Source organism: Trachypithecus francoisi, unplaced genomic scaffold, assembly GCF_009764315.1.
Source record: "Trachypithecus francoisi isolate TF-2019V2 unplaced genomic scaffold, Tfra_2.0 Lachesis_group10, whole genome shotgun sequence".
Classification (NCBI taxonomy): domain Eukaryota; kingdom Metazoa; phylum Chordata; class Mammalia; order Primates; family Cercopithecidae; genus Trachypithecus; species Trachypithecus francoisi.
The window spans coordinates 94,050,606-94,074,559 of record NW_022681455.1 but is presented as its reverse complement, the minus strand read 5'-3'; the positions used below and the strand labels follow the sequence as shown (position 1 = coordinate 94,074,559).

Sequence of the window (23,954 nt, the reverse complement as noted above, 5' to 3'; positions counted from 1 at the left end):
TTTATCTACCTTAAACTCTAGTATTTATTCTATGAATGTAAAATAACTCACATAATTAAGAATATATCTTATTTTTAACAATGAGACTGTCTCTGTAAAATTGTACATAGTTATTTCTATAAGAAAAAACATATTTTAAGTGCAACAGGGAACTGTTTTATTTAAAGGAATTCTAGTGATGATCCATTCTCAAAGTACCTTTTCATAAATAGGGATTTTCTTACTGGGTTGGAATAAATCAAAATGCAGAAAACATTTTTACTTAAGCATTTAAGGGCAAGGAATATAAATGAGTAATTTAAAAATAAAAAAAAAACCCTTATCACAAACACTAGGGAAAAAATCAAGCTTTTATAACCTATTTACATTGTTAAAACTTGGATAGAAGAGTGATTTATTTCAGAAATTACTGCAGGAGTCTAAATCTTAAGTTGAATAAAATTATTTCTAGATAATTTGATTTCTACAGTAGATTTGCAAAATGAGCAATACTTGCTGCTGTGTTTTATTTAATGCCTTCTGGTGGCTGAGATCATATATTCCCTTTGGCAGTGTATTTATAATTCTATGTACTATAAAACACATACCTCCTAATACTTAATAAGAGATTTTATTATAAATATCCTTATTATAGCAAATCAAAGATCCTTCTTTTCTAACTTCAATTCTATAATCATATTTTATTACTTTGTTTTTAGGTATAAGATTCCAAGATGTAGATGTAGCAGAAACTCTACATCCCATGTTTACAAAATATGGCAACACTTTACTTGAAGAAGCCAGAGGAGAAATAAGAAATTTGTATGTGTTCTTTTTTTGGTCATTTGAGAAGTTTGGTTATTGATAATGTCTTTTTTTTATCCTTCCCTTTCCTTTATTTTAAACCAAACTGGGCTATATATAAACAGTTTGCTCCACTGAAATACAGCTATGTTCTGTAGGGTAACAACAGATATTGTATAACATGTTCTCAGAAAAATGAGGAAAATGAAGAACTTATCCAGCTGCCTCAATGGAAGGATTTATCGAATAGTCTTCTTTATTATAGTTTTACCCTCAGAGGAATGGCATAAAGTCTAGTCAGTTAGAATAGTGTAAGCTTTAAAGACAACATTTTTATTCCCAGAAAATCACATGTAATTTTTTTAGATCCTGAATCAATTAACCCTTATCTTGGTTAAAAAAAAAAATAAAGAATTGGGGAGTGGCATAAAAGTTTGGAGTTATCAGATACATATGGATTTCAGATTTTGTTTTCTTGTGAGTCTGTAGCACTGCATTCTTCATCATATCATGGTTTCAAAAAAGTTACTTCTACCATATTTAGCTTACTTTTCTAGTTAATCCAAGCCTCATGGTTTCAGTGTCCGTGAGTCACACAAATGAAGGTAAGGTTCCACTTTAAGCCTTCACCTGGATCATCAAAAAGTAACAATACTTCATGAGAAAGGAAAACATGGCACACAGTATCCTACTTGATAGTTGCTTAAGAATAATATGGTCTTCAAATGTTTCCTTTTGAATATTTTAAGTAGCAAAAGTAGCAAGTACAGTAATGATTAGCCTGCAGGAAAATAAAAGACTAAACATAACCTTGTCGCCTGATGATCACCTGAAAAGCCAATGTTTATACCAGTTCCTGAGGCTCATTACAGTATGATGCTGCCAGACATGATAGAGTCTGGCATAAATGCTTGCCAGAGACCACTAAGTTATACTTGGCAAATTTCCTGCCACCTCTCTCTGAAGTGTTAATTTGGGTGTTATAAGCAGATGTGCATATATGAAAGAACAAAGGCATATAAATATTCTGAAGACCAGATTGTGGCATACATAGTAGGTGTACTGCACAATAAATACTTACTTAATTGAATCAAACCAAAGTCCAATCCATTGCCCAGGACCTTATCATAAAAAGCAGTATCTTGCATTGTTCCATATGTATTTCCAAATCATCACATTTAATCTGCTACTATTTCACTGTGTGCAGAGGCACTTAAGCTAAATTTTTTAACTTCTGCTTGCTCTTTTTCATGAAGAACTTTCTTTGCAATGATCTTAACTACTGAAAATTTTTCCTCAAACTACAAGTTCTTACAAAGGCCCTTTATTTCAGGGAAAATGTTATTCAATCACAAAGAGACCAGATAGAGGAGTTAGAGCACTTGGCTGAGATCCTGAAAACTCAGTTGAGGAGAAAAGAAAATGAAATTGAGTTATCTCTTCTTCAGCTTCGAGAACAGCAAGCTACAGATCAAAGGTATGTTAAAACAGAAATATCACTTGGATAAGGTCAAAATTAGTTTAAAATACTTTATCATGTGCCATAAAAGGATAAGTTTATCTAGTCTGTTTAAAAATCGTGTTTCTACTTAACATTCTTCATATAAGCCTATGCTCGACCTACCAACTGCTGTCAAGAACTCTAGTCTAAGGACAGTTTTCCCTAACCTGCTGTGCTTTTAAGCAGCTTCTGATGGGTAGAAATCACCCTCATATTGTTTTCTCTGTTCATTTACCCCATTTGCCAAGATTACAGGAAGTTCTGATACCATTTGATTGTAACTACTGAGAGAAGTATGGGTGACAAGCACTCAGCTGTTGGCATACCTTGTACGTTAAGTCCAGCATTAGTTTTTTCAACCTTAAAAGATGGTAATTCCATAATATGCTACCAGTTTGTAATCCTAAAAAGATCCCTAATATTCCAAGTTTGGATTGTAATCTGTTGGCTGTGATAAATGACAGTAGGACCTGTAGATAGTATCCTTGCCGCCTTTTCGTCTATGACATTAAAAACATTTTTTTAATACTTTCCAACTTTTAAGTTAAGGGGTACATGTATAGGATGTGCAGGTTTGTTAGGTAAATATGTGCCATGGTGGTTTGCTGCACAGATAATCCCGTCACCCAGATATTAAGCCCAGCTTCCACTAGCTATTCTTCCTGATGCTTTTCCTCCTCCCACCCCTCACCCTCCGACAGGCCCCAGTGTGTGTTATTCCCCTGACCTTGTGTGTCCATCTGTTCTCATCATTTAGCTCTCAGTTAAAGTGAGAACATGCAGTGTTTGGTTTTCTGTTTCTGCATTAGTTTGTGAAGGATAATGGCCTCCGGCTCCATCCATGTCCCTGCAAAGGCCATGATCTCATTCTTTTTTATGGCTGCATAGTATTCCATGGTATATATGTACCACATTATCTTTATTTAGCCTATCATTGGTGGGCATTTAGGTCAATTTCATATCTTTGCTATTGTGACTGGTACTGCAGTGAACATACCTGTGCATGTGTCTTTATAATAGAACAATTTTTATTCCTTTGGGTGTATACCCAGTAATGGGATTTCCTCATCAAATGGTATTTCTGCCTATAGTTCTTTGAGGAATGGCCACACAGTCTTACATAATGGTTGAACCAAATTACACTCCCACCAACAGTGTAAAAGCATTCCTTTTTCTCCATAACCTTACCAGCATCTATTGTTTTTTGACCCACCATTCTGACTGGTGTGAGATGGTATCTCATTGTGGTTTTGACTTGCATTTCTCTAATGATCAGTGATGTTGAGCTTTTTTTTTTTAATATGTTTTTTGGCCACATGATGTCTTCTTTTGAGAAGTCTGTTCATGTCCTTTGCCCACTTTGTAATGGGGTTGTTTGACTTTTTTTTCTTGTAAATTTGTTTAAGTTCCTTCTAGATGCTGGATATTAGACCTTTGTCAGATGGATAGATTGCAGAAATTTTCTCCCATTCTGTAGGTTGTCTGTTTACTCTGTTCATAGTTTCTTTTGCTGTGCAGAAACTCTTTAGTTTAATCAGATCCCATTTGTCAATTTTGCTTTTGGTGCAGTTGCTTTGGCATCTTTGTTGTGAAATCTTTGCCCATGCCTATATCCTGAATGATATCACCTGTGTTTTCTTCTAGGGTTTTTGTACTTTTGGGTTTTACATTTAAGTCCTTAAATCCATCTTGAGTTGAATTTTGTATAAGATGTAAGAAAGGGGCCCATTTTCAGTTTTCTGCATATGGCTAGCCAGTTCTCCCAGCACCATTTATAAAATAGGGGTTGCTTGTTTTTGTCATCTCTGACATTTTATAATGTACAATATTTTATTTCCAATCCTCTTTTGCCATTTTTTGGTTCCTAGTACCTGTTCATTCATTTTCTGCTTTGACATTGTGCTTTCAACAATACTTTATCTTTTTAACATATTCTTTCTTGAATTATGTTTTCCCTTTATGGATTTTTTTCATTTTTTTTTTTTTTTTGAACTAAGCATACCCAAAAGTAGAGAATAGTATATTGAACCCCCACATGCACATCACTCAGCTTTAACAACTATTAGCATCTTGCCAATCTTGTTTATCTGTCCCCTCACATTTATTTTCCTAATTATCCCCAGCCAGATATCATGTCACCTCACTCATAAATACTCAACCTCTATTTCTGTCTGAAAAGGAATTTTTAAAAACGTACCTACCATGCCATTATCATCCCTAATAAAAATCACAGTAGTTCTTTGATATTGTCTAATAACTAGTTTATATTCAAACTTCTGTGAAGATGTCTTTCTACTGTTCATTTGAATTGGAATCCAAATAAGGTCTACACGTAGCATTTGGTTATAATGTCTCTTTTATTTCTCTGGATTTTTTTTTTTAAACCAGACCTAGTTACTCTATTTGTTTTTCTCCTTTCCAACAAGTTTAATATCATACTTGTATGGCTAGGTTCTTATTAGAAAAACCAAGTAAGATTTTCTAGCTTTTCATTTCAGATTCAGAGTTTATTCATGTTTTAACAAACTAAACGTATGTGGTAATATATAAGGAAACTAAGAAAGGATGTTTAATATCAGACTCGTTAAAAAAAAGTGGACTAAAATATATAAAAAGCTTTATATTTCATAGATTTATCAGATTATTATTACCTCTAAAAATTCTATTCCTAAAAAACTATGTGTAAAATTAAATTGTATGAGAAATCCTTTATGTCTAGTGACATTATATACCTTTCTAAGTGCAAGGCAAAAGAAAGATGAATATTTTCGAGATTCATATTTAAATTAGGGGATGTAATTTGAACTCTGGCTAAAGCGTAAGCTTGAATACCTCCGAGTTATTCGTATTTCTGTAGGAAGAAGATTTAGATTTGGCCTACTTTAAAAACCAAGAATGGTTCCTTGTGAGAAGCAGTGCTAAAGGACCAGACCTCAACACTGAATATGGTGATCTTAATAAATGCCAGCAGCCATGTTTAAGACACAGTCTGAATATAAAAATTCACATGGGGCCAAGCTCAAGCTTGGGTCAGTCCCCATCTTTACTCAACCACTGAGTACAAGGTTGTCAAGGATTGCTTTCCCTATTACATTTCTCAAGTTCATATAGAGTAAAGTGGACACTGTGTTGGCCATTCCCTTTTCCAAAGGGATGTGATCATTTAGGAGCTGGTGTTAACTGAAAGGGAAATCCAAAAGTCCTTCAATCCTAAAACTAGAACAACAGAAGAAATAGAGTGATAGACAAGGATACATACTTTCCTACTATGAATATTACCAACAAGAGACACCAACATATACACATAGAAGAGGTAAGTCCCTTCTTAGGGGGCTATATTATTTACTCTGTAGCAATCTGTTTTTGTCACATCAAGAATTAAAAGCAGAGACAAAATGAGTATTACAGGCAAAGGAACTTTTATTGCAGAGACCAGAGAAATAAATCAGTGTGTCACCTACCTCACTGATTTTATAAAATTGAAAATTTACATGTTATTTGCTTAGAAGGAAAGATACCTATAATGAATAGCATATTGTTGCTTGAAATACAGTTGTTGAAACTGAGGAAATAGCTTAAAATAAGGATCTTCAATGCCTTTTTTACATGTTTACACATAGCTTATAATTTTATATGTAACAGCAATTTTTTTGAGACTAATGGAAAACTTGAAAAAAACATTAGGGAGAATATAAAACTTGGTATAATTTACTGTAGAGAAAAATCACAAAATGGGAAACATGTTTAAACTTTTCTTTCACAGATGCATTATTTCAGATTTGAAATTCTAGAAGCCTGATCTGGATGTTGGACTCCTTGTTCTCAAACATGAACCTAACGTAGTTGTAATCTTCAGAGTGGCAGCGCTTGATATTTATGGCAAAGAGCCTTTTCATAGAATATTACAGAAACTCTTCATAGTATGTGTTTAATAGACCAGTTTGGTTTGGCATCAGCTTGACATAAACTTTTGGTTATCCAAAGCCCTTAATTGCTTTGAAGTCAAAGCCCAGTGCTGCTCTTTTTTATTAAAATCATGTTTTTTCCTGTTGTTGTGGTCTATTTTGGAAGACTGAGTTGTGATTTTTGCATATGTTCTACATAATGCCTCATTAGCAAAAAATCTTGTATCATTTACAAGTAGCCTGAATGTCTGTGTTGTTTTGAAGAAAAATCCATATTAAATTTAAACAATATAAAAATGCACATTTTCTGCTTATTAAAAAGGCCGTCTTAAATTAAATTCAAAGCAGTAACCAGTGAACATATGTACATGAACATTAAAATCAGAATGATTTTACCATTTATTGACCTTTTTCAACTCCAAAAATATTTATACTCTTACAAATGTGTAACTAGTTTGTACTAAGTGTTTTTTTTAAATAAATGTTAGGGTGTTTACCTTCTTAATTAGAAATCATGTAACTGCCATAATGTCCCAGTGGAGGAAATTTAACCCATAAGTATTTCAGACACTCTGACTTGCCTTCTTCCCTTTGGCGGACAGCCGACTGTCAAATCTCGCAACAGAGAGGCCTTTCGCGCCATGCATTATAAGAAACAGTTTGGCTTTAAGGGCTCACTCTTTCCGCTGTGCACAGATACAACATTACTTTCTAGCACTCTAAGTTATTCCCAACTTTTCATTTTGAAAAATTGCAAACCTTCAGAAAAGTGGAAAGAATAGTTGAGCACTCACATAACCTTTCATCTGTTAGCATACTTTTTGAATGGTACAAGCCTATTATTGCACTCAGCCTGCTCTTGCTTAAGTCTTCTTTCACTCAGCCTCTTTTCTTCTCTCAACATCTCTCATCTCCTCTTCTCTCCTATTTCTCCTCCCTCTCTCTCTCTCCTCTTCACTCATTCCTCACTTCCCTTCTCTTCACCTCCCTCCCTTCCTTACTCCCGTTAGGTGCATATATCACTTCACCCTCTGTACAGTTACCAGTAAGTATCTTCTAGGAACAAGGACATCCTCCTATATAACCACAATACAGCTATCACATTCAGTACACTTAACAATGAATGATACAGCCGCAGCATCTAATATACAGTCCATATCCAAATTTCCCCAATTGTCCCAATAATATCTTTTGCAGCTTGGTCTTTTTGTAATAGCCGTTTTTGTTTTGTTTTAATCTTGGATCCACTCGAGGGTCACGTGTTGTTGCATTCAGTTATCATGTCTTTTAAGTATCCTTTATTCTCTAATGGTCCCCCACTCTTTTATAGCCCATTGACAGTCATATGCAGAATGTCCCTCACTTTGGATTTGCCTGATTGCCCAGCCCCCTAATATAAAGGGCACATCTGGTTCTCTGATGGGTTACTGGGAGCAGGGATAGCCATGCGGACCTTATTACACAGGGGAGTGAGCTGTCATTTTTTAAAATATATTCACCATGCTCTGACTGTTATTTTGAATAGCTTAGAGTTCACCCAATGAAAATTTTCACACTCAAATACCATTTCTTTTATCCTTGTGTTTTTATTATTAATATTATCTAAGATATGTCCTTGATAGTGACTTAACATACCCTCCTGCCACTTTATATAAACCACAGAAATTGTCACAGCTAATAGTTACTAGTATGTGAGTGTATGCATGATAGTGGAGGGAAAGTTAAAAACTTAGGAAGATCTAGGCCGGGCGCGGTGGCTCAAGCCTGTAATCCCAGCACTTTGGGAGGCCGAGACGGGCGGATCACGAGGTCAGGAGATCGAGACCATCCTGGCTAACGTGGTGAAACCCCGTCTCTACTAAAAAAATACAAAAAACTAGCCGGGCGAAGTGGCAGGCGCCTGTAGTCCCAGCTATTCGGGAGGCTGAGGCAGGAGAATGGCCTAAACCCGGGAGGCGGAGCTTGCAGTGAGCCGAGATCCGGCCACTGCACTCCAGCCTGGGCGACAGAGCAAGACTCCGTCTCAAAAAAAAAAAAAAAAAAAACTTAGGAAGATCTTAGAGGAAAAAACTTAGAAGCGTGGGAAGAATTTAACTTTGAAGAATGGGAAGAATTTAACTCTTAGAGCAAGATTTGAGTGTTGTCTTCATCACTTAAGGTCTCTGGCCAAATTCTTTACTTCTGGGAGCCTCAGTTAACCACCTGAACTGTAAAACAATTAGCTTGAAGTGGGTAAATGGTTCCCTGCCTTTAAACAACAGCTATTTTTCTCTCTAGGGACCTTGTATTCAGAAAGATTTGGCCTACTAAATTAACTGTATTCATCAAAGGCCTGTATCATGCCAATCACTCCTTCTGCTAATTGTTAAATAATCTGTGTTATGACACTGGATTGGCATAATTCTATAAAAAATGAAAACAACACAGAACCATTAGTTCACTTTTGCAACTTCATTGCCAGTAAATCTACGTTTCTTATTGGGCTTTTTGAAATATTGACTGTAAGGTTCAGATTCCTGCCAGGTGTGGTGACATATGCCTGTAGTCCCAGCTACTCCAGAGGCTGAGGCAGGAGAATGGCTTGAACCGGGAGGCAGAGGGTGCAGTGAGCCGAAACCTCGACACTGCACTCCAGCCCCAGTGAGAGAGTGAGACTCCGTCTAAAAAAAAAAGGAAAAAAAAAATCAGATTCCCATTTCTTTTACTGTAAATCTCAAGTTGGAATCCATTAAACTTGATCGTAAAAATGGTCCATATAAGAAGATGAGCCAGGATTTGAGTTCTTCCTATCCCCAACCAGCCTTTGGGAGTGTCCTTCACTGAGTGTGATTTCATGCATGTAGAGAGCTGACAAAACTGTCCCCTCCATTCCTGTGGGTGGTAAGAGTAAGAAAATACTAAGTTCTGATTTATAGTTTGACCCAGCACCACAGGAAAGTAATGATTCAGAGGCAAGTAAACATACACAGACAGTGTTTTTCCTTTGAGCAATCTTAAATCAGAGAGCACTGTTTTCACCTGTGAAGTCAAGTAGCAATTTTGAGCAAAATCATTCTCTTTCAAATAGACTTTGCTCAGCTATTTCAGTGAAGCTTATTCTATTCGGTTTACTAGCAGCCTTCTGTAGCCCTAGTCCTAGGGGGTAGCCTTGCTGGTGATTGTTATCTGTGTATCCCTAATAAAAACTATGAATGACCTACGTTTCCTTCAACAATACAGCTACAGAATGTCTGCCACTGTTTGAAAAGAAAATCTAGCGCGCTTTTTTTAACCCTAAGGTTGTTTTCAACCTTATGCCCAAAATTTGGGCAGCCTATGACTATTACTCAAAAACAGTCTGTCCATTCTGTCTCATAAATATTTGACCTAACTACTTCCCAGAATCTCATAGCCTAGCTTCTGTGTTTTAAAGCCTTCTCTTCTAAATGACGTTAAATACTATGACATTTTTATCTCAAAACTTCAAGAAACGTTTTTTAGCTTTCATAATACGGTAGCAAGGAATGAAATGTTGGCAAAGGGTGGGGGAGGGGAGTTGAATGCCTGGGGAATAAAGTCTATGAAACTTTCACTGGAGCAAAGATTTTTGCCTCTTAAGCTTTCGTATCAGACTATACATTACATAGCTCCGCTGAAAGTTTTTACTTCTCCAGTGTATCTGAGGTTTTAGGTTTCTGGATTTATTATGGCACCCAGTAGCAAAGCTGGAGTCAAGTGTTTTCAAGGCTTCCATTAGAAATTCCTTTTTTAGAGTTTATTGCTTGACTGTTTCAAATTATATGAGAGAAACTTGGCACACAGGTTGTTGAGCTGGATTACTTTTTTTTGACATAAAATCTAATTTATTTCAGTTTGTTTTTAATCTAGAGATGGGCCAACAACTCTTCTCATAGTTTTATAAGATTTGATCATAATTCTAAATCATGGTTTTTTTTAAAAAAAAAAAAAAAAGGAAAAAGAAAAGAAACTGCATTTTCCGACTTAATCATTCCTGGCTTTTTCAAAATCCTTGATGAAAATTTTGAGAAATTTATTTTTACGAAGCACTTCATTAGTATGCTTGATATCTGTTTGCAGATCGTTTCACCATGTGTAATGCAGCATGTATGATTTGGTATATGACTGTCAGAGTTCATCTGAATGTCTGAATGTTTTTACCATGCATTATTCTTTCTGTCAGAATGTCTTCATCCTGAAGATTTGGTATTCCTGTTGTAGTGTGTAGAAGAGGGCAAAAAAGTATTGTGTGGAAGTCACTTAAAATATTACTCATAAAATTAGCCCTAAGTCTGTTCTTCAAAGACCAACCTGAGGCCTTGCTCCACAAACACAGAGGTCTAGGACTGGTCACTTAGCTATGCACCCTAGCTCCATCTTGCCTACAGCATCCTTCTCACATTTCTTGTCATCTTTTTGTGTCATCTCCCTCCCTGTTTCTCTCTTACTTCCCCCCATTATTCTTGTACCATATTTCATCTATATAAAAATGTTGATTTGATTGTCAGGTTTGAGGTAATTTTTATTGCACATCTTCATAAAGGCTAGACCACATTTATCACATTGCTGATTTGAACTTTTATGTTATCACTGACCTAGCACTTTTAGTTTAACAGATTATCCTCTTCTCATTGTTACATGAAAAAAAAAAAAAAAGGCATAATAATAAAGCCACTAAAACTGATACATAAAAGTAATTATTAAAGACTTACAAGTTTAGCATTGTCCCTGGAAAGATGTACTCTGCAGCAAACTGACTTTTTATTTAAAGTACAACATTATTATACCACATTGTTACTTAAGGTATTGTTTAAAGTACATTACTGCTATTTTCTAAATACTACGTAAGTTGTATATATGCCCACCTATTGGGCATTACCAGTTTAAAATGCCCTGTCGCTGTTTTTGGCAGTATTTTGAAAAGTTTAAACTCCAAGGAGTTTAGGAAAATATTCAGGAAAGCACCCACCAATTAAACCACTGAAAGATTTTTTTGTTTGTTTGTTTGTTTGAGACAGAGTCTTGCTCTGTCGCCCAGGCTGGAGTGCAGTGGCCGGATCTCAGCTCACTGCAAGCTCCGCCTCCCGGGTTTACGCCATTCTCCTGCCTCAGCCTCCCGAGTAGCTGGGACTACAGGTGCCCGCCACCTCACCCGGCTAGTTTTTTGTATTTTTTTAGTAGAGACGGGGTTTCACCGTGTTAGCCAGGAGGGTCTCGATCTCCTGACCTCGTGATCCGCCCGTCTCGGCCTCCCAAAGTGCTGGGATTACAGGCTTGAGCCACCACGCCCGGCCCACTGAAAGTTTTTGACATATGCTTACTGGTTTTTGCCTTACAAAAAAAATTTAAAATTGAAACTGTTATTTCTGTCACCCTATGTGCTTGAATGGATTATAGAGATTTAATTCTGTGTTACTTTAATTAATGGTTATTATTCAAATATATCTGAATCTTAAAAATATCAACATACTGCGGTGGGGCACAGTGGCTCACACCTGTAATCCCAGCACTTTGGGAGGCCGAGGCGGGTGGATTATGAGGTCAGGAGATCGAAACCATCCTGGCTAATACAGTGAAACCCTGTCTCTACTAAAAATGCAAAAAATCAGCTGGACGTGGTGGCGCACGCCTGTAGTCCCCGCTACTCAGGAGGCTGAGGCAGGAGAATCGCTTGAAACAAGGAGGCAGAGGTTGCTGTGAGCCGAGATCGCGCCCTACACTCCATCCTGGGCAGCAGAGCGAGACTCCATCTCAAAAAAAAAAATTATCATACTTTAAAGCAAAAATAAAATATCAGAGACAACTGGAAATATATGAAAAGATTTAAAAATATTTGAATCACATTCTCTCCTTACATATCAATAACTGTCATTCGCTGCTGAGTGGTCAAATCAAGTAATGCTGGGGCAAATAAGTAAATGATATTTTGGCTTCTAAATATGAAAAAAAATAATATTTTCTATAGACTTTAAGATATATTTTTCTCTTTGTATATATATATTGTATTTTTAGTGACTAAAGGTAATAGTGAATAATAGTGAGTATATTGTTGAGTATGTGCTCAGAACTACTAGATTACATGTTTTAGATATATAATTATTTTAACGTTATGTTAAGACTGTACCCTGGGCAAGATTCGGATCCATGAACTTGTTTATCTTCTGTGTGAGGACAACTAACTGTCCGATGCCAAAATACAATGAACTTTCAAATATCAAAGAGGAAAATTAAGTATTTCAAGTCCTCAGCTGGTTTACAGATGTGTGAGCTTTGTAGTCCATTTTCTGGTTCCAGTAGGGCATTATGACAATTTTTCCAATATGTGTAAACTAGATGAGTTTTAAAAGTAAAGTCTCTTACTTTAAATATTGAACTCTGATTTTAAATTTTTTACATTTATTTTTCCTAAAAGTGAACTCTGAAATGAAGCTTCAAAATTAACAAAATATTTTTAATATAAAATGTATTAAATTAAGGAACTTTTCTCCATCAAGAAAATAAATGCCTTTTGAAAACAGGTACTCATTTAGATCTATGATTAACCTTTAACTAGATCTTCCTGTTAAATTCTGCATTTGCTTTAATCTCAGTAGGAAAAATACAAAATAGTATTGTAACATATAAGGTTTCTGTATACCCTGTGGACATCAAATGATCTCTTACAGCTAAAGGCACATCTGCAACATATTTAAATGCCAGCTTTGGGTATTATTAGTGTAAAATGCTAGGTCACTTTTTTTGCAAATATTTTAAAAAGTTTAAAACTCCAAGAGGAAACTCCAATAAATGGTAATCTTATGATGCCATTTGCATCGAGAGAGTTGTAGAAAGATGAATGGCTGTATTGCATATTTTTCATTTAGGGAAAAGTAGCATGATAGTCCTCCTTAAAGTAAGTGTGAAGTTTGGTAATGGTATCATTGATGTACTAAAAACTATTGTGTTTTTGTGCCATCTTTCAGGATACTATAAAATGATTTTAAATCCATATTATCAATTGTAGAGGTAACATAGTCATGAAGTTTGGGGGGCTCCCTTCATACTTTGTGAGTTTGAGGTTATGAAAGTTCAGGAATGATTATTGGTTTGTTTTAAATAATTAATCTGTCCTGCATTTATAATAATCCAAAAACCTCATTGACTGATGTACAAGTATATAAATATTTTCTGTGTAGCATTAATTGAAAAATTGTGATTCCACCATAGCTTTTCTTTCTTCTAACTTGCATTTTTTACTTCTGTCTCTCTTCTTAAACACAACTCTGAAGGTCAAATATTCGGGACAATGTAGAAATGATTAAGCTTCATAAACAGCTAGTGGAGAAAAGCAATGCTCTTTCAGCAATGGAAGGAAAATTTATTCAGCTTCAAGAGGTACAGTAATAATTTATTTCATTACGTTGTTACAGAGATGCAAAGGATTCAAAAGTAGTTTTCAAGTTGTTTTTTAAACAGAATGATCATAACACTAAAACGTAATTTTTAAAGATTGTTCTTTGTATTCACAAATGTGTATCCTTTCCCTTAATATATTGTTTATTATTTATAACTCAAGTACTAAAGAAATAATTAACTGCTTGGACTTTTTATAAATATCTGTGTCATCTTAAAATAATAAACATATTTATTATAAATCATCTTCTACCAAGGAAATTTATTTTTAACTCCTTTTATCTGAATTTATTATGGACACATAGCACTGAAGTTTTGCTATATTTGCATATATCTTCAATTTTAAGCATTTATAAAATTATTGGCGATAGACCAAAGTGATGAATAGGTCAGTAATCATGTTCTGTTAAAACTTTCTTTGATTTGGATTTTTTTTCTTTTTTGGTCACTACCATTACTTCAAAATATTTGATTACTCTTAATATCAACTATCAGTGTATTTATTTTAAACCTTAACCTTTCAGGTTGACAATACTTGGGGTTCTTTATGCCCATGGTTGTTTTAACAAGGACTATGACCCCACAGGAATATGCCATTTGAGGGCTTCTGTCTGTTGGCACTGCATAATTAACATAGATTCTGGAATTAATGAACTCCAAGACATTCCAGTTGAACAGAATTTATGTGAAGTAATACTTTCTTTGAAGTCCCAAGACAAGGAGAGCAGTAGATTGATGCAAAGCAAAGGGTCATCTGAAGCCTAAATTCACTGTTGAATTCAATAGTTAAATATTTTTCAGCCATGCTCTGGGGATTTTGTTTTCCATCCTGCAGGAACCTCTTTAAATGCCAAGTGGTAATTACTTCTGCATAAATGTGAGAGTTTGTAAAAGAGGAGACTGATTAGAGAGTGAGAATGATAGTGCTATCTACAGATGTTAGAAGGAGGAAATTTTAAAAATCCCTATGGTTGAAAGCCATTTCCAAGATTAAGAATTAAGAAAGGAATTGAAAAATGATTTTACATCCTCTTATCACTTTGACAGTTTTGATTTCTATTTAACTGTGAACCCAGGTATTAGTTTAAATACCAACAATAATAGGTGTCTGCTGTGGTACAGGCAGCTCTTTTGGAAGCTGACATAGGGTAAAAAATTGAGAGGTTAAACCCAACAGCCTCAGTGAAGTGTGGAGCCTAGAAGAAAATGGCTGAAGATACTGTTCTTTTTTTTTTTTTTTTTTTGAGACGGAGTCTCGCTCTATCACGACATAGGGTAAAAAATTGAGAGGTTAAACCCAGCAGCCTCAGTGAAGTGTGGAGCCTAGAAGAAAATGGCTGAAGATACTGTTCTTTTTTTTTTTTTTTGAGACGGAGTCTCGCTCTGTCGCCCAGGCTGGAGTGCAGTGGCTGGATCTCAGCTCACTGCAAGCTCCGCCTCCCGTGTTTACGCCATTCTCCTGCCTCAGCCTCCTGGGTAGCTGGGACTGACTACAGGCGCCCGCCACCTCGACCGACTAGATTTTTGTATCTTTTTAGTAGAGACGGGGTTTCACCGTGTTAGCCAGGATGGTCTTGATCTGCTGACTTCGTGATCCGCCCGTCTCGGCCTCCCAAAGTGCTGGGATTACAGGCTTGAGCCACCGCGCCCGGCCCGATACTGTTCTATAATAATACCAAGATTAACGAAAATTGACCTGAATGGCTCAATAGCCATGTTTCATTTAAATGAGTGAAGAAAAACTTCAGTAGGACTTGAGAGATTTTAGTTAGCAGGTGAGGCAATGCATGTTATGGTTATATGGTCTCTATGAAAAGACTTTAATATGATTACCTTTTTTATTTAAAAAAACCATGTGACATTAAAGTATATAAAATTGAATTTACAGCATGGTCATAAATAGACCGTTTTTTAAAAATTAAGAAAAGTTCATAATTTTACTAAATTGGAAATTTTAACTTAATTGTATGCAAATTAAAAGCTAACTATCCAAGGCTCTTTATACGATGTGGCGGCGAATCCCTTCAGTTCAAATATCTGTGGTCAGCATTTTTGACCCATGCTACAGCATTTTTAGACAGCACGTCCAACCAATGTAGCCACAGCAAAAAGAAGAAAAAAGTTATTGTTAAAATAAATTTACTTGCTGGTCACCATCAATAAGTCAAAAACTAGAGGAAAATAAAATATGTGACTCTATGCTAACATAACCCTGTATTTTCTTCCTCATGCCACACACATGTTCAGAGTGTCTCCTACGGATAAGTAGCACCATACTCATAATTTGTTATGTAAAAAATAATCTGTATAAGGTGAACTTCAGGAGTAAATTCATTTATAGAATTGTAATCATTTAGTCAAATGATTAGTCATAACCAAAAATAATGTTTAAAAGATGTTGTTTTTATTTTTTAGAAGCAAAGAACTCTCAGAATCAGCCACGATGCTTTGATGGCCAATGGGGATGAGTTAAACATGCAACTTAAAGAGCAGCGTTTAAAATGCTGCAGTCTTGAGAAACAGTTACATTCTATGAAGTTTTCTGAAAGAAGAATAGAAGAGGTAAGCTCCCAAAGAGTTTAGCCATCTGTTGCATTACAACTTCTTGGTAACTGTTTTGGAAAAGTAAAATAGAGACATTTCAAAATTTTACTTATTTAAAATTATGAGCTATATACATGGTGTTTTGAGCACAGTAAAATATAGTAGTTAATATATGAATGGCAAATCAGTGTTTAACTGTATTGCAAATGTGGCAAGATCCACTGTTTACCCAAAGGATTAAAGATCCTTGAGTAAAATGAAACCAACATTTTGAAACTGATACCAGATTACCTATGGAACTTAATTTTCTCAACCATAACAGCTTATTAATCGTTTGAGATACTAAGACAAAATAACAGGACTATATCTGTTTCTGAGGAGGTGGCTGTTGTATTCTGCATTATCAGTAATTTTATGAAATTATTTTTTTTAGGGAGTTGTTTGAAAACTCATCTTCCTATTATCGTAGTATTTTCTGTAGCCTGTTAAGTTTATTCCCAGGGAGAATGGAAGTGAAATAAGATGCCTGCATTCTATTCTGATCTTGGGAGAATCCTTTACTGTCTCGTACTAGCATCAAAAGAGAATTTTGAAAATGGAAGTAAAGTTTAAGAGTACTCTGATCCACAGGGAAAAGTTGTGACTGTAAAATATACTTATGAATAAAACTTAAAAATAAATGCTAGAGTATGGAAATCTACATTTTAGTCATAGAGATGTAATTATTACTCCATTTATTTCTGAAAATACTATTCATGGGCTAAAACAGTATATAGCTTTGTTTATTCATTTATTCACAAAATGTGTTAGTGGCTCTTTATAAATTTCAGATAATGTGAGAAATCGTATCTTCAGAGTAAATTGTGATTAACAACACAGTTGAACCATGAACCTAAAAAGAATTCAATCCTTTTAATTTTTTATGGGCCAATTGTAAATTAATACAAAATGAATATAATGACAGAAGTTATCATGGTGAAAAGTAAAAAATATTATGTTTCCCGGGACTTAGCAAGCTCTTAACATATTCTTTACTGACTTCTGGCACATGTTGCATAAAGCACTGTGTACGTTTCTACTAAATTAAAACAGGAATATTAATTTCACGTTTATTTAACAACTTAGAAAGAATCAGTGCTGAATTAAATGCAGGCAATATAAGTGGTCTGGTTAGCAGCTACCATTTAGCAATCAAGATTAAAACATGTTAACCTCTTCTCATATAGAGTTTTTTATGTTTTTTTTACCCCCAAGTAGTTTTATGTAATATTTACTTAACATGTAATTTTATTTTCATTTTAGCTGCAGGATAGAATTAATGATTTAGAAAAGGAACGGGAACTTTTAAAGGAAAACTATGATAAACTTTATGACAGGTAAATCATGATTCCATGTGTTCTTTCATTGTCTTGTTTGTGCTCTTTTATATGAAAGCATTTGCTGTTGTCAGAATAGATCATGTTGATCAAAGAATTAGCAACAAATGATAGCAAGAAATATACAAACTTTATAAAGGAAATACAAGCTTTTTAAAGACATTGGTAATAAGTTGTTTAACCTGAGCAGTAGCCTATCACTACTAAGAAAACCATATCACTTTGTTGCCAGTAAACTGCTATCAATTGTTGAACACTAACTATAAACAGACAGCATGCTAGATACTCTACATTTATTGTTATAAATTGTTCACAGCACCTTGAAGTGTATGTATTATAAATTCTCATTTTGCAAACAAGGAAGATAAAGCAATTTAAGTAACATTAAGAGGCACTTCCTACCTCTTTTTTTCGAGACAGTGTCTCAGTCATGCAAGCTGGAGTGCAGTGGCACAATCATGGCTCACTGCAGCCTCAACTTCCTGGGCTCAAGCAATCCTCCCACCTCAGCCGCCTGAGTAACTGGGACCACAGGCACATGCCCCCATGTCAGACTAATTTTTTAAATTTTTTGCTAGTGACAAATTCTTTCTATGTTGCTCAGGGTGATCTTGAACTCCTGGGCTCAAGTGATCCTCCTGCCTCAGCCTCCCAAAGTGCTGAGATTACAGGGGTGAGCCACTGTGCTGAGCCAATACCTTTTAAATGTATAAAGTAATAGAGCTTGTATTTGAACCTCTTTTGGTCTCTTTCCTAGACTCCACAGCTTATTAACTGAGAGTTATTCTTTTAGGGAAAAACAAAGGTGTTCACTTAGAGTTGTCTCTGTTCCTTATAAAGAGAAACACAAGCATCTTTATCTCAAGGTACATTTTAAAGGGCTGCTTCGATTTTGTTTCTTAATCTACTTCATAATTATGGTATTTTAGAAATTAGTGCTTTCTGGTAATATTAGAAACAAAATCATACTCCACATCTAGGTTTGGTTAACTGATACAGATCTCTCTCTCTCTCTCTCTCTCTCTCTCTCTCTGTGTGTGTGTGTGTGTGTGTGTGTGTGTGTGTGTAATTTTAAGTCTTTTTAGTATATGATACTGGTAAATGATAAATACAGGTTTACATGAAAGCAAATGTAATATATACTTAAATACATATGTTATAGCTGATATTCAACAACTACTTCTACTGGTCATGTGCTGAAACCTCAGAAAATAACCATTTGAGCTACAAGTGCATCTGTGCATCTTTAACTTTTTAGCTCTTTGTCTTATTTTTTATAACTTAAATTTACATTTTGTAAATTAAACAAATTATACCCAAGGAGTGTGAGGATAGGCTTTTATTTTTATTTACTTCGGGAAAGTTACGTAAATTAACGTAGGCATTATTTCAGTAGTTTGTATCATCTATGTTATTTACCTATTTGTGGGGACTATCTTTGTACAGTGACTCATTATATTAAGGGTTACCAACAGTAGATTCCGACACCAGTTAAAATCATACGTGTGTTTGAAAAGTTTAAATGTCAGTATACAAATTGCACAGCACCCTATTAGAGAAGATATCATCTCTCTTTTGTAAATGAGGAAATTGAGATTCCAGAAAAATTAAGACTTGTGCAGAGTCACACAGCATTGCTGAGACTGTAGTTTAGAACTAAAACCCAGATTTTTTTTTTACTCTAAAACTTGAATTCTTTTTTTGTTATGCTTCACTATCTCTCTGATTTTAATTGCATTGACAAATTGTATATGCAGAAGGGAAACATTCATGGAATAACAGAACTGTTATAAATCCAGAAATTCTTACTGATTTACATGTATCTTCAGTATCTTATAATTTCAAATAATTTACATAGTCCAAATAGAAGAAAATAGTGCCATATGGCAATTACTTCCAAATTTTCTACTTCTCCCCAGTTTGAAAATTTACTGAACATACTTACTTGGAATAAAAAAAAATCGAACTTAGCTGGGAATAATGTATAGATGAAACTTTGAGAAAGTCATGTTTTTCTCATATTTACTTTCCCACCATAAAACTTTATCTTTCCATATTAGAAGATGATCTAAGAGTATAAATTTGAAGGGTTTTTTTTTCAATGTTTTATGCTTGCGCTAACATTTTTTTCCTGTCACACTAAAAGCAGACTTCATTATGCTGCTCACACGTGAAGTTTATGTGAGATATATGCAAGGAAATGTGTGTAATGAGTGTCAAAACATTTAATGTCAAAAGAAGAATTAATGTCACATAAGCACAAAACCCAGCAAACACACATAATAGTCAACAGAACTACAGAATTCTCTAATATAGTGTTTTTGAAATATATGATACATTTTAGAAGTATAGTTGGAGAAATTTGACAAAAGTCGACATTGTCTCTGAGATTTTTTACAGCGCTTTTGTTTCGTGACACTGTTATTCATTATTGCCAACAACTAATGTTCATCAAAAACTACACATACTCCCTGTTTGCTTAGTCATAACGATAACATGTTTTTAAAAGGACAGCATTTGTTTGTTATTCAAAATTGACTAGTTTTCAGGAGAAAAATATGATTTGCAGATTGCATTCTCATCTTCCTTTTTCAAATGAAATTTTGAATGTGTTTATTACTTGACATATGACATATTAGAGAATCATCTGGGAAGATAAAACCCTCATGTTACTTTTTAGTATGAGCCTTTTTTAATATGCCAAAACACTTTTGATACACTGCCAAGAAATAAGTATAACTTTAAGAAATGTTCAATTTAAAAGTTCAGAATACATTTTTGACAATTATATCTTTCTCTCGGGTCAGAGAGAACCTCTATACTGTGGTATGTAATACAGTATTATATAATTATGCTATAATTTGGTAATGCTGTGCTTCACTTCTGAAGTTAGTTAGTGTTGGGGCCATGTAAATGATAAATGCAATGGTTCCTAAACTATAATGTATGCGAATAACCTGGAAAACTTATTAAAATGTAGGTTTCACCACCTCTTCAGAGCTTCTTCGCCTATCCATCTGCACCCTTCCCTCTGCCCCGATACCATCCAGCTGTGATTCAGTTAATTTGAGACTGGGTCTAAAAAAATCTGTTGAATGTGATTTTGAGGTATTAACTTCTTGAGAGACCCTAATATAATGTCTATTTTAAAAAGGTATTCCTCTAGTTTTTAAGATGATATTAACCTTTTAAAGAATTGGGTGGATCAAGTTTTTATGATGTGATAGTCATCTACTTCTCAAAATGTAAAAGAGCACTGCTGACACCCATAGATGCTCTGTGTTCTGTTTCCATAAAGTGAGCATCTGTGCCCTGTAACCTTCTAGAAACCATAAAATCTCGTGTGATCAAATGTGAGCAGCTTATGCTTCCCAGAAATGAAACTCCAAGTACATTTGGGTCATCATCTTCTTTCAGTAACTGAAATATCCTGATGTGAATATGAAATTAATTTTCTTGGGCCCTAAATAAAGTAACTGTGACTTAAAAAAAAAAAACAAAGAGAGAGAGACAGGATCTTGCTCTGTTGTCCAGGCTGGAGGGCAGTGGCGCAATCATAGCTCACTGCAGTCTCAACCTCCTGGACTCAAGCAATCCTCCCACCTCAGCCTCCCAAGTAGCTAGGACTACAGGCATGTGCCACCACACCTGTCTAATTTTTAATTTTATTATTATTTTTTAATTCTTTTTTTGAGACAGAATCTCGCCCTGTCACCCAGGCTGGAGTGTAGTGGCACGGTCTTGGCTCACTGCAACCCCTGCCTCCCAGGTTCAAGCGATTCTCCTGCCTCAGCCTCCTGAGTAGCTGGAATTACAGGTGTATGCCACTACACCTGCCTAATTTTTGTATTTTTAGTAGAGACGGAGTTTCACCATGTTAGCCAGGCTGGTCTCGAACTCCTGACCTCAAGTGATCCATCCACCTCGGCCTGCCAAACTTCTGGGATCACAGGCACGAGCCACCACACTCAGCCTTTAATTTTATTTTTTATAGAGATGGGATCTCTCTATGTTTCCTAGGCTGGTCTTGAACTCCTGGGCTCAAGCCATCCTCCTGCCTCAGCTTCCCAAAGCATTGGGGTTACAGGCATGAGCCACCGTACCCGGCCACTATGGATTTCTTTATGGATGATTTAGAGTTTGTTCTTTCCTATCTCTCACATTAGGATGCCCTTGAACATCGAACAAATGGAATTTCTTCTGTAAGAGGAAAGATCTTAGGAAGCAGATGAACTCTTTGGCTTTATTTAGATCTTTATCATGTTTTTGATCAAGGGTGTGTATTTACAGTATGCTGACCCATGTCTGCCAGTGTACATGCCATTGACCACAAGCAGCAATGGGCATTCCACTGCAGGCTGACATTTGATCAGTCCTGCAACATCACATAACAGTGAAATGTGTACAAAGACTAACTATGATCCCACTTCAGTTTTCACTATAGGCAATATACAAAAACATTTTCATGAATCAAACGTTCTCAAAGACTGTTCTCATACGCAGATTTAATCATGTGCACAGCCCTTACAAAGAAAATGGAGCCAGATGTGGTTCACCATTTATAGTTACACAGATGGCTCTAAGCATAGAGGAATACAGTAAATTCAAAAGGAATTCCTCATGAAACTCCAGTGGAATGTAATCCTAAATTTAGAGGGAAGATAGCAGTGGACTAAATTCAGATTGACTTATGCTGATTTACACTAGTATTTTGTGGGTTTGGAAAACCCAGGCTGCTAAATTGTTCTTAATTTAAACACATACAGCTTCTGATGTTTCTGCCAGATTAGCCGTTGGTGATCTTTTCGCTGGTACTAATGCTATTGGAACACTACTGTTTCTAATTTTTGGCATCTGATATAATGTATAGTTGTGCCTATTTCATCATGCTAATTTTTTTTCCGGGTGGTACATGTTTTTAATAAAATAAGACACATGCATATACATACACACACACACACACACACATATATATACACACACGTAGATGTACTCACATTCATGCATATATATGGATGTGTTTGATATATACAATTTGGCCATACATAGAAATTATATTTGTTCTTTATTTTAAAAACAAACATAAAAAAGAAAATTATTTAGTATTTAAAATGCATATTTTATTTGGATTTCATTTAAGTCTAGGTCATTGTACCTTTGATAAAATCAACTTAAATAATTGGTATATAGATTCTATATTTTTTTAAGGTTCCATAAGTGAAATGAGAACACTAATAGAAGAAACAGATGTCATATTTAGAGAAGCTTCCAGAATTCCATTTATTTTCAAGGTCGTGTTATCTTAAAGGCAGTAAAATATTCAAAATGTGAAATGAATACACAATTTTGCTCTTTTGAAAAGCTATGCCTCTCAGAAAAGTATCTTTTTTGGAATAAAAACTGAAGACTAGTTGGGAGCAACATTAAGGGCAATTTTCAGTAATATGTTTCTTTTCCATTTACTTCATCATCAGTATAAAACCAGATTTTATAAGTTTTTATTGTATTTACTGGGCTTAAAATAACTAGATGGTCAAAGCTGCTGATGATTATTCAGTCATATCAAGCTTCACAGATAATGGTTTTCTGCTGAAATTCAGATCAAGATCAGTTTTTCCAAAACCTGGCTCTCATCTGGGGAGCGTTATAAAAATATGAATACCTGGGCCCTGGAATCTTCATTTTAAAATCTCTCCAATTGTCCTTACTGCAGCTGGCCTACTACCAGTATTTCCGTCAGTGTTTGGGAATCACTGGCGTAAACAAATGTTTATGGTATCCTTTCTGTGCATCGCTTAGTTATGTTTCAACCGGTTCTTTCTTCTAATATGCTGATTCTTGATCATTAGCAAATTTTAACCATGTTTTAAACTGCTGTACTTTTATTGGGTAATAGTAATTCTATTTTCATCATTCTTATCAGGCACAGAGCACTGGTTTTCATTCCAATCATGTGTTAACAACTAAAACTGTTTTTAGCCTATTGTTTTTTGTTTTTTATCAAAACCTGTATTATCACTACTTCGTTTCAATATGCTATCATTCTGTGGCCATTATTTTGTGAACATGTTATTATCAGAGACTCTAAAAGTTTCACAGAATTAAAGATCAGGTGGAAAGTCCGTTTTCTCTGTATTAAGAGGTTTGTATGTGGGAGAGAATGGTTTTGTACGATGTCAATTGCTGAGGTTTGGAATTGTGGATTCCTCTGGAGAATGTACAGTATCTAAATTCCTTTACTAGTCCCACAAAAGCAGCACACTGCCAGCTTTTCTGACTTTAGAGCTCTAAATTAAGGCCAGTTCCTTTGCTCATCCCACAAACTCTTTCATGTTCCCTAACCGCAGCCTGAGAAAGGCGCCTTGGTTTCAACAGCAGCAGACCAGCATATGTTTACTTAATTCCTAAGACATGATGACAGTGGTCTCTGTGCCACTAAAAGCTTTTCTCTTTATT

The 23,954-nt window shown here is 35.2% G+C and overlaps 1 protein-coding gene across 5 annotated transcripts in view; it reads left to right on the top strand.

The window, feature by feature from the left end:
* RPGRIP1L (RPGRIP1 like) overlaps window positions 1-23,954 on the top strand; it is a 104,888-nt gene that overhangs the window by 13,156 nt on the left and 67,778 nt on the right. For all 5 annotated transcript variants that reach the window (XM_033218418.1, XM_033218417.1, XM_033218415.1 and 2 more), the window contains 5 exons: window positions 699-801; window positions 2,117-2,260; window positions 13,455-13,560; window positions 15,994-16,140; window positions 17,425-17,498. In XM_033218418.1, the coding sequence (XP_033074309.1) occupies window positions 699-801; window positions 2,117-2,260; window positions 13,455-13,560; window positions 15,994-16,140; window positions 17,425-17,498 (574 nt within the window). The remainder of the gene's footprint in view (window positions 1-698; window positions 802-2,116; window positions 2,261-13,454; window positions 13,561-15,993; window positions 16,141-17,424; window positions 17,499-23,954) is intronic.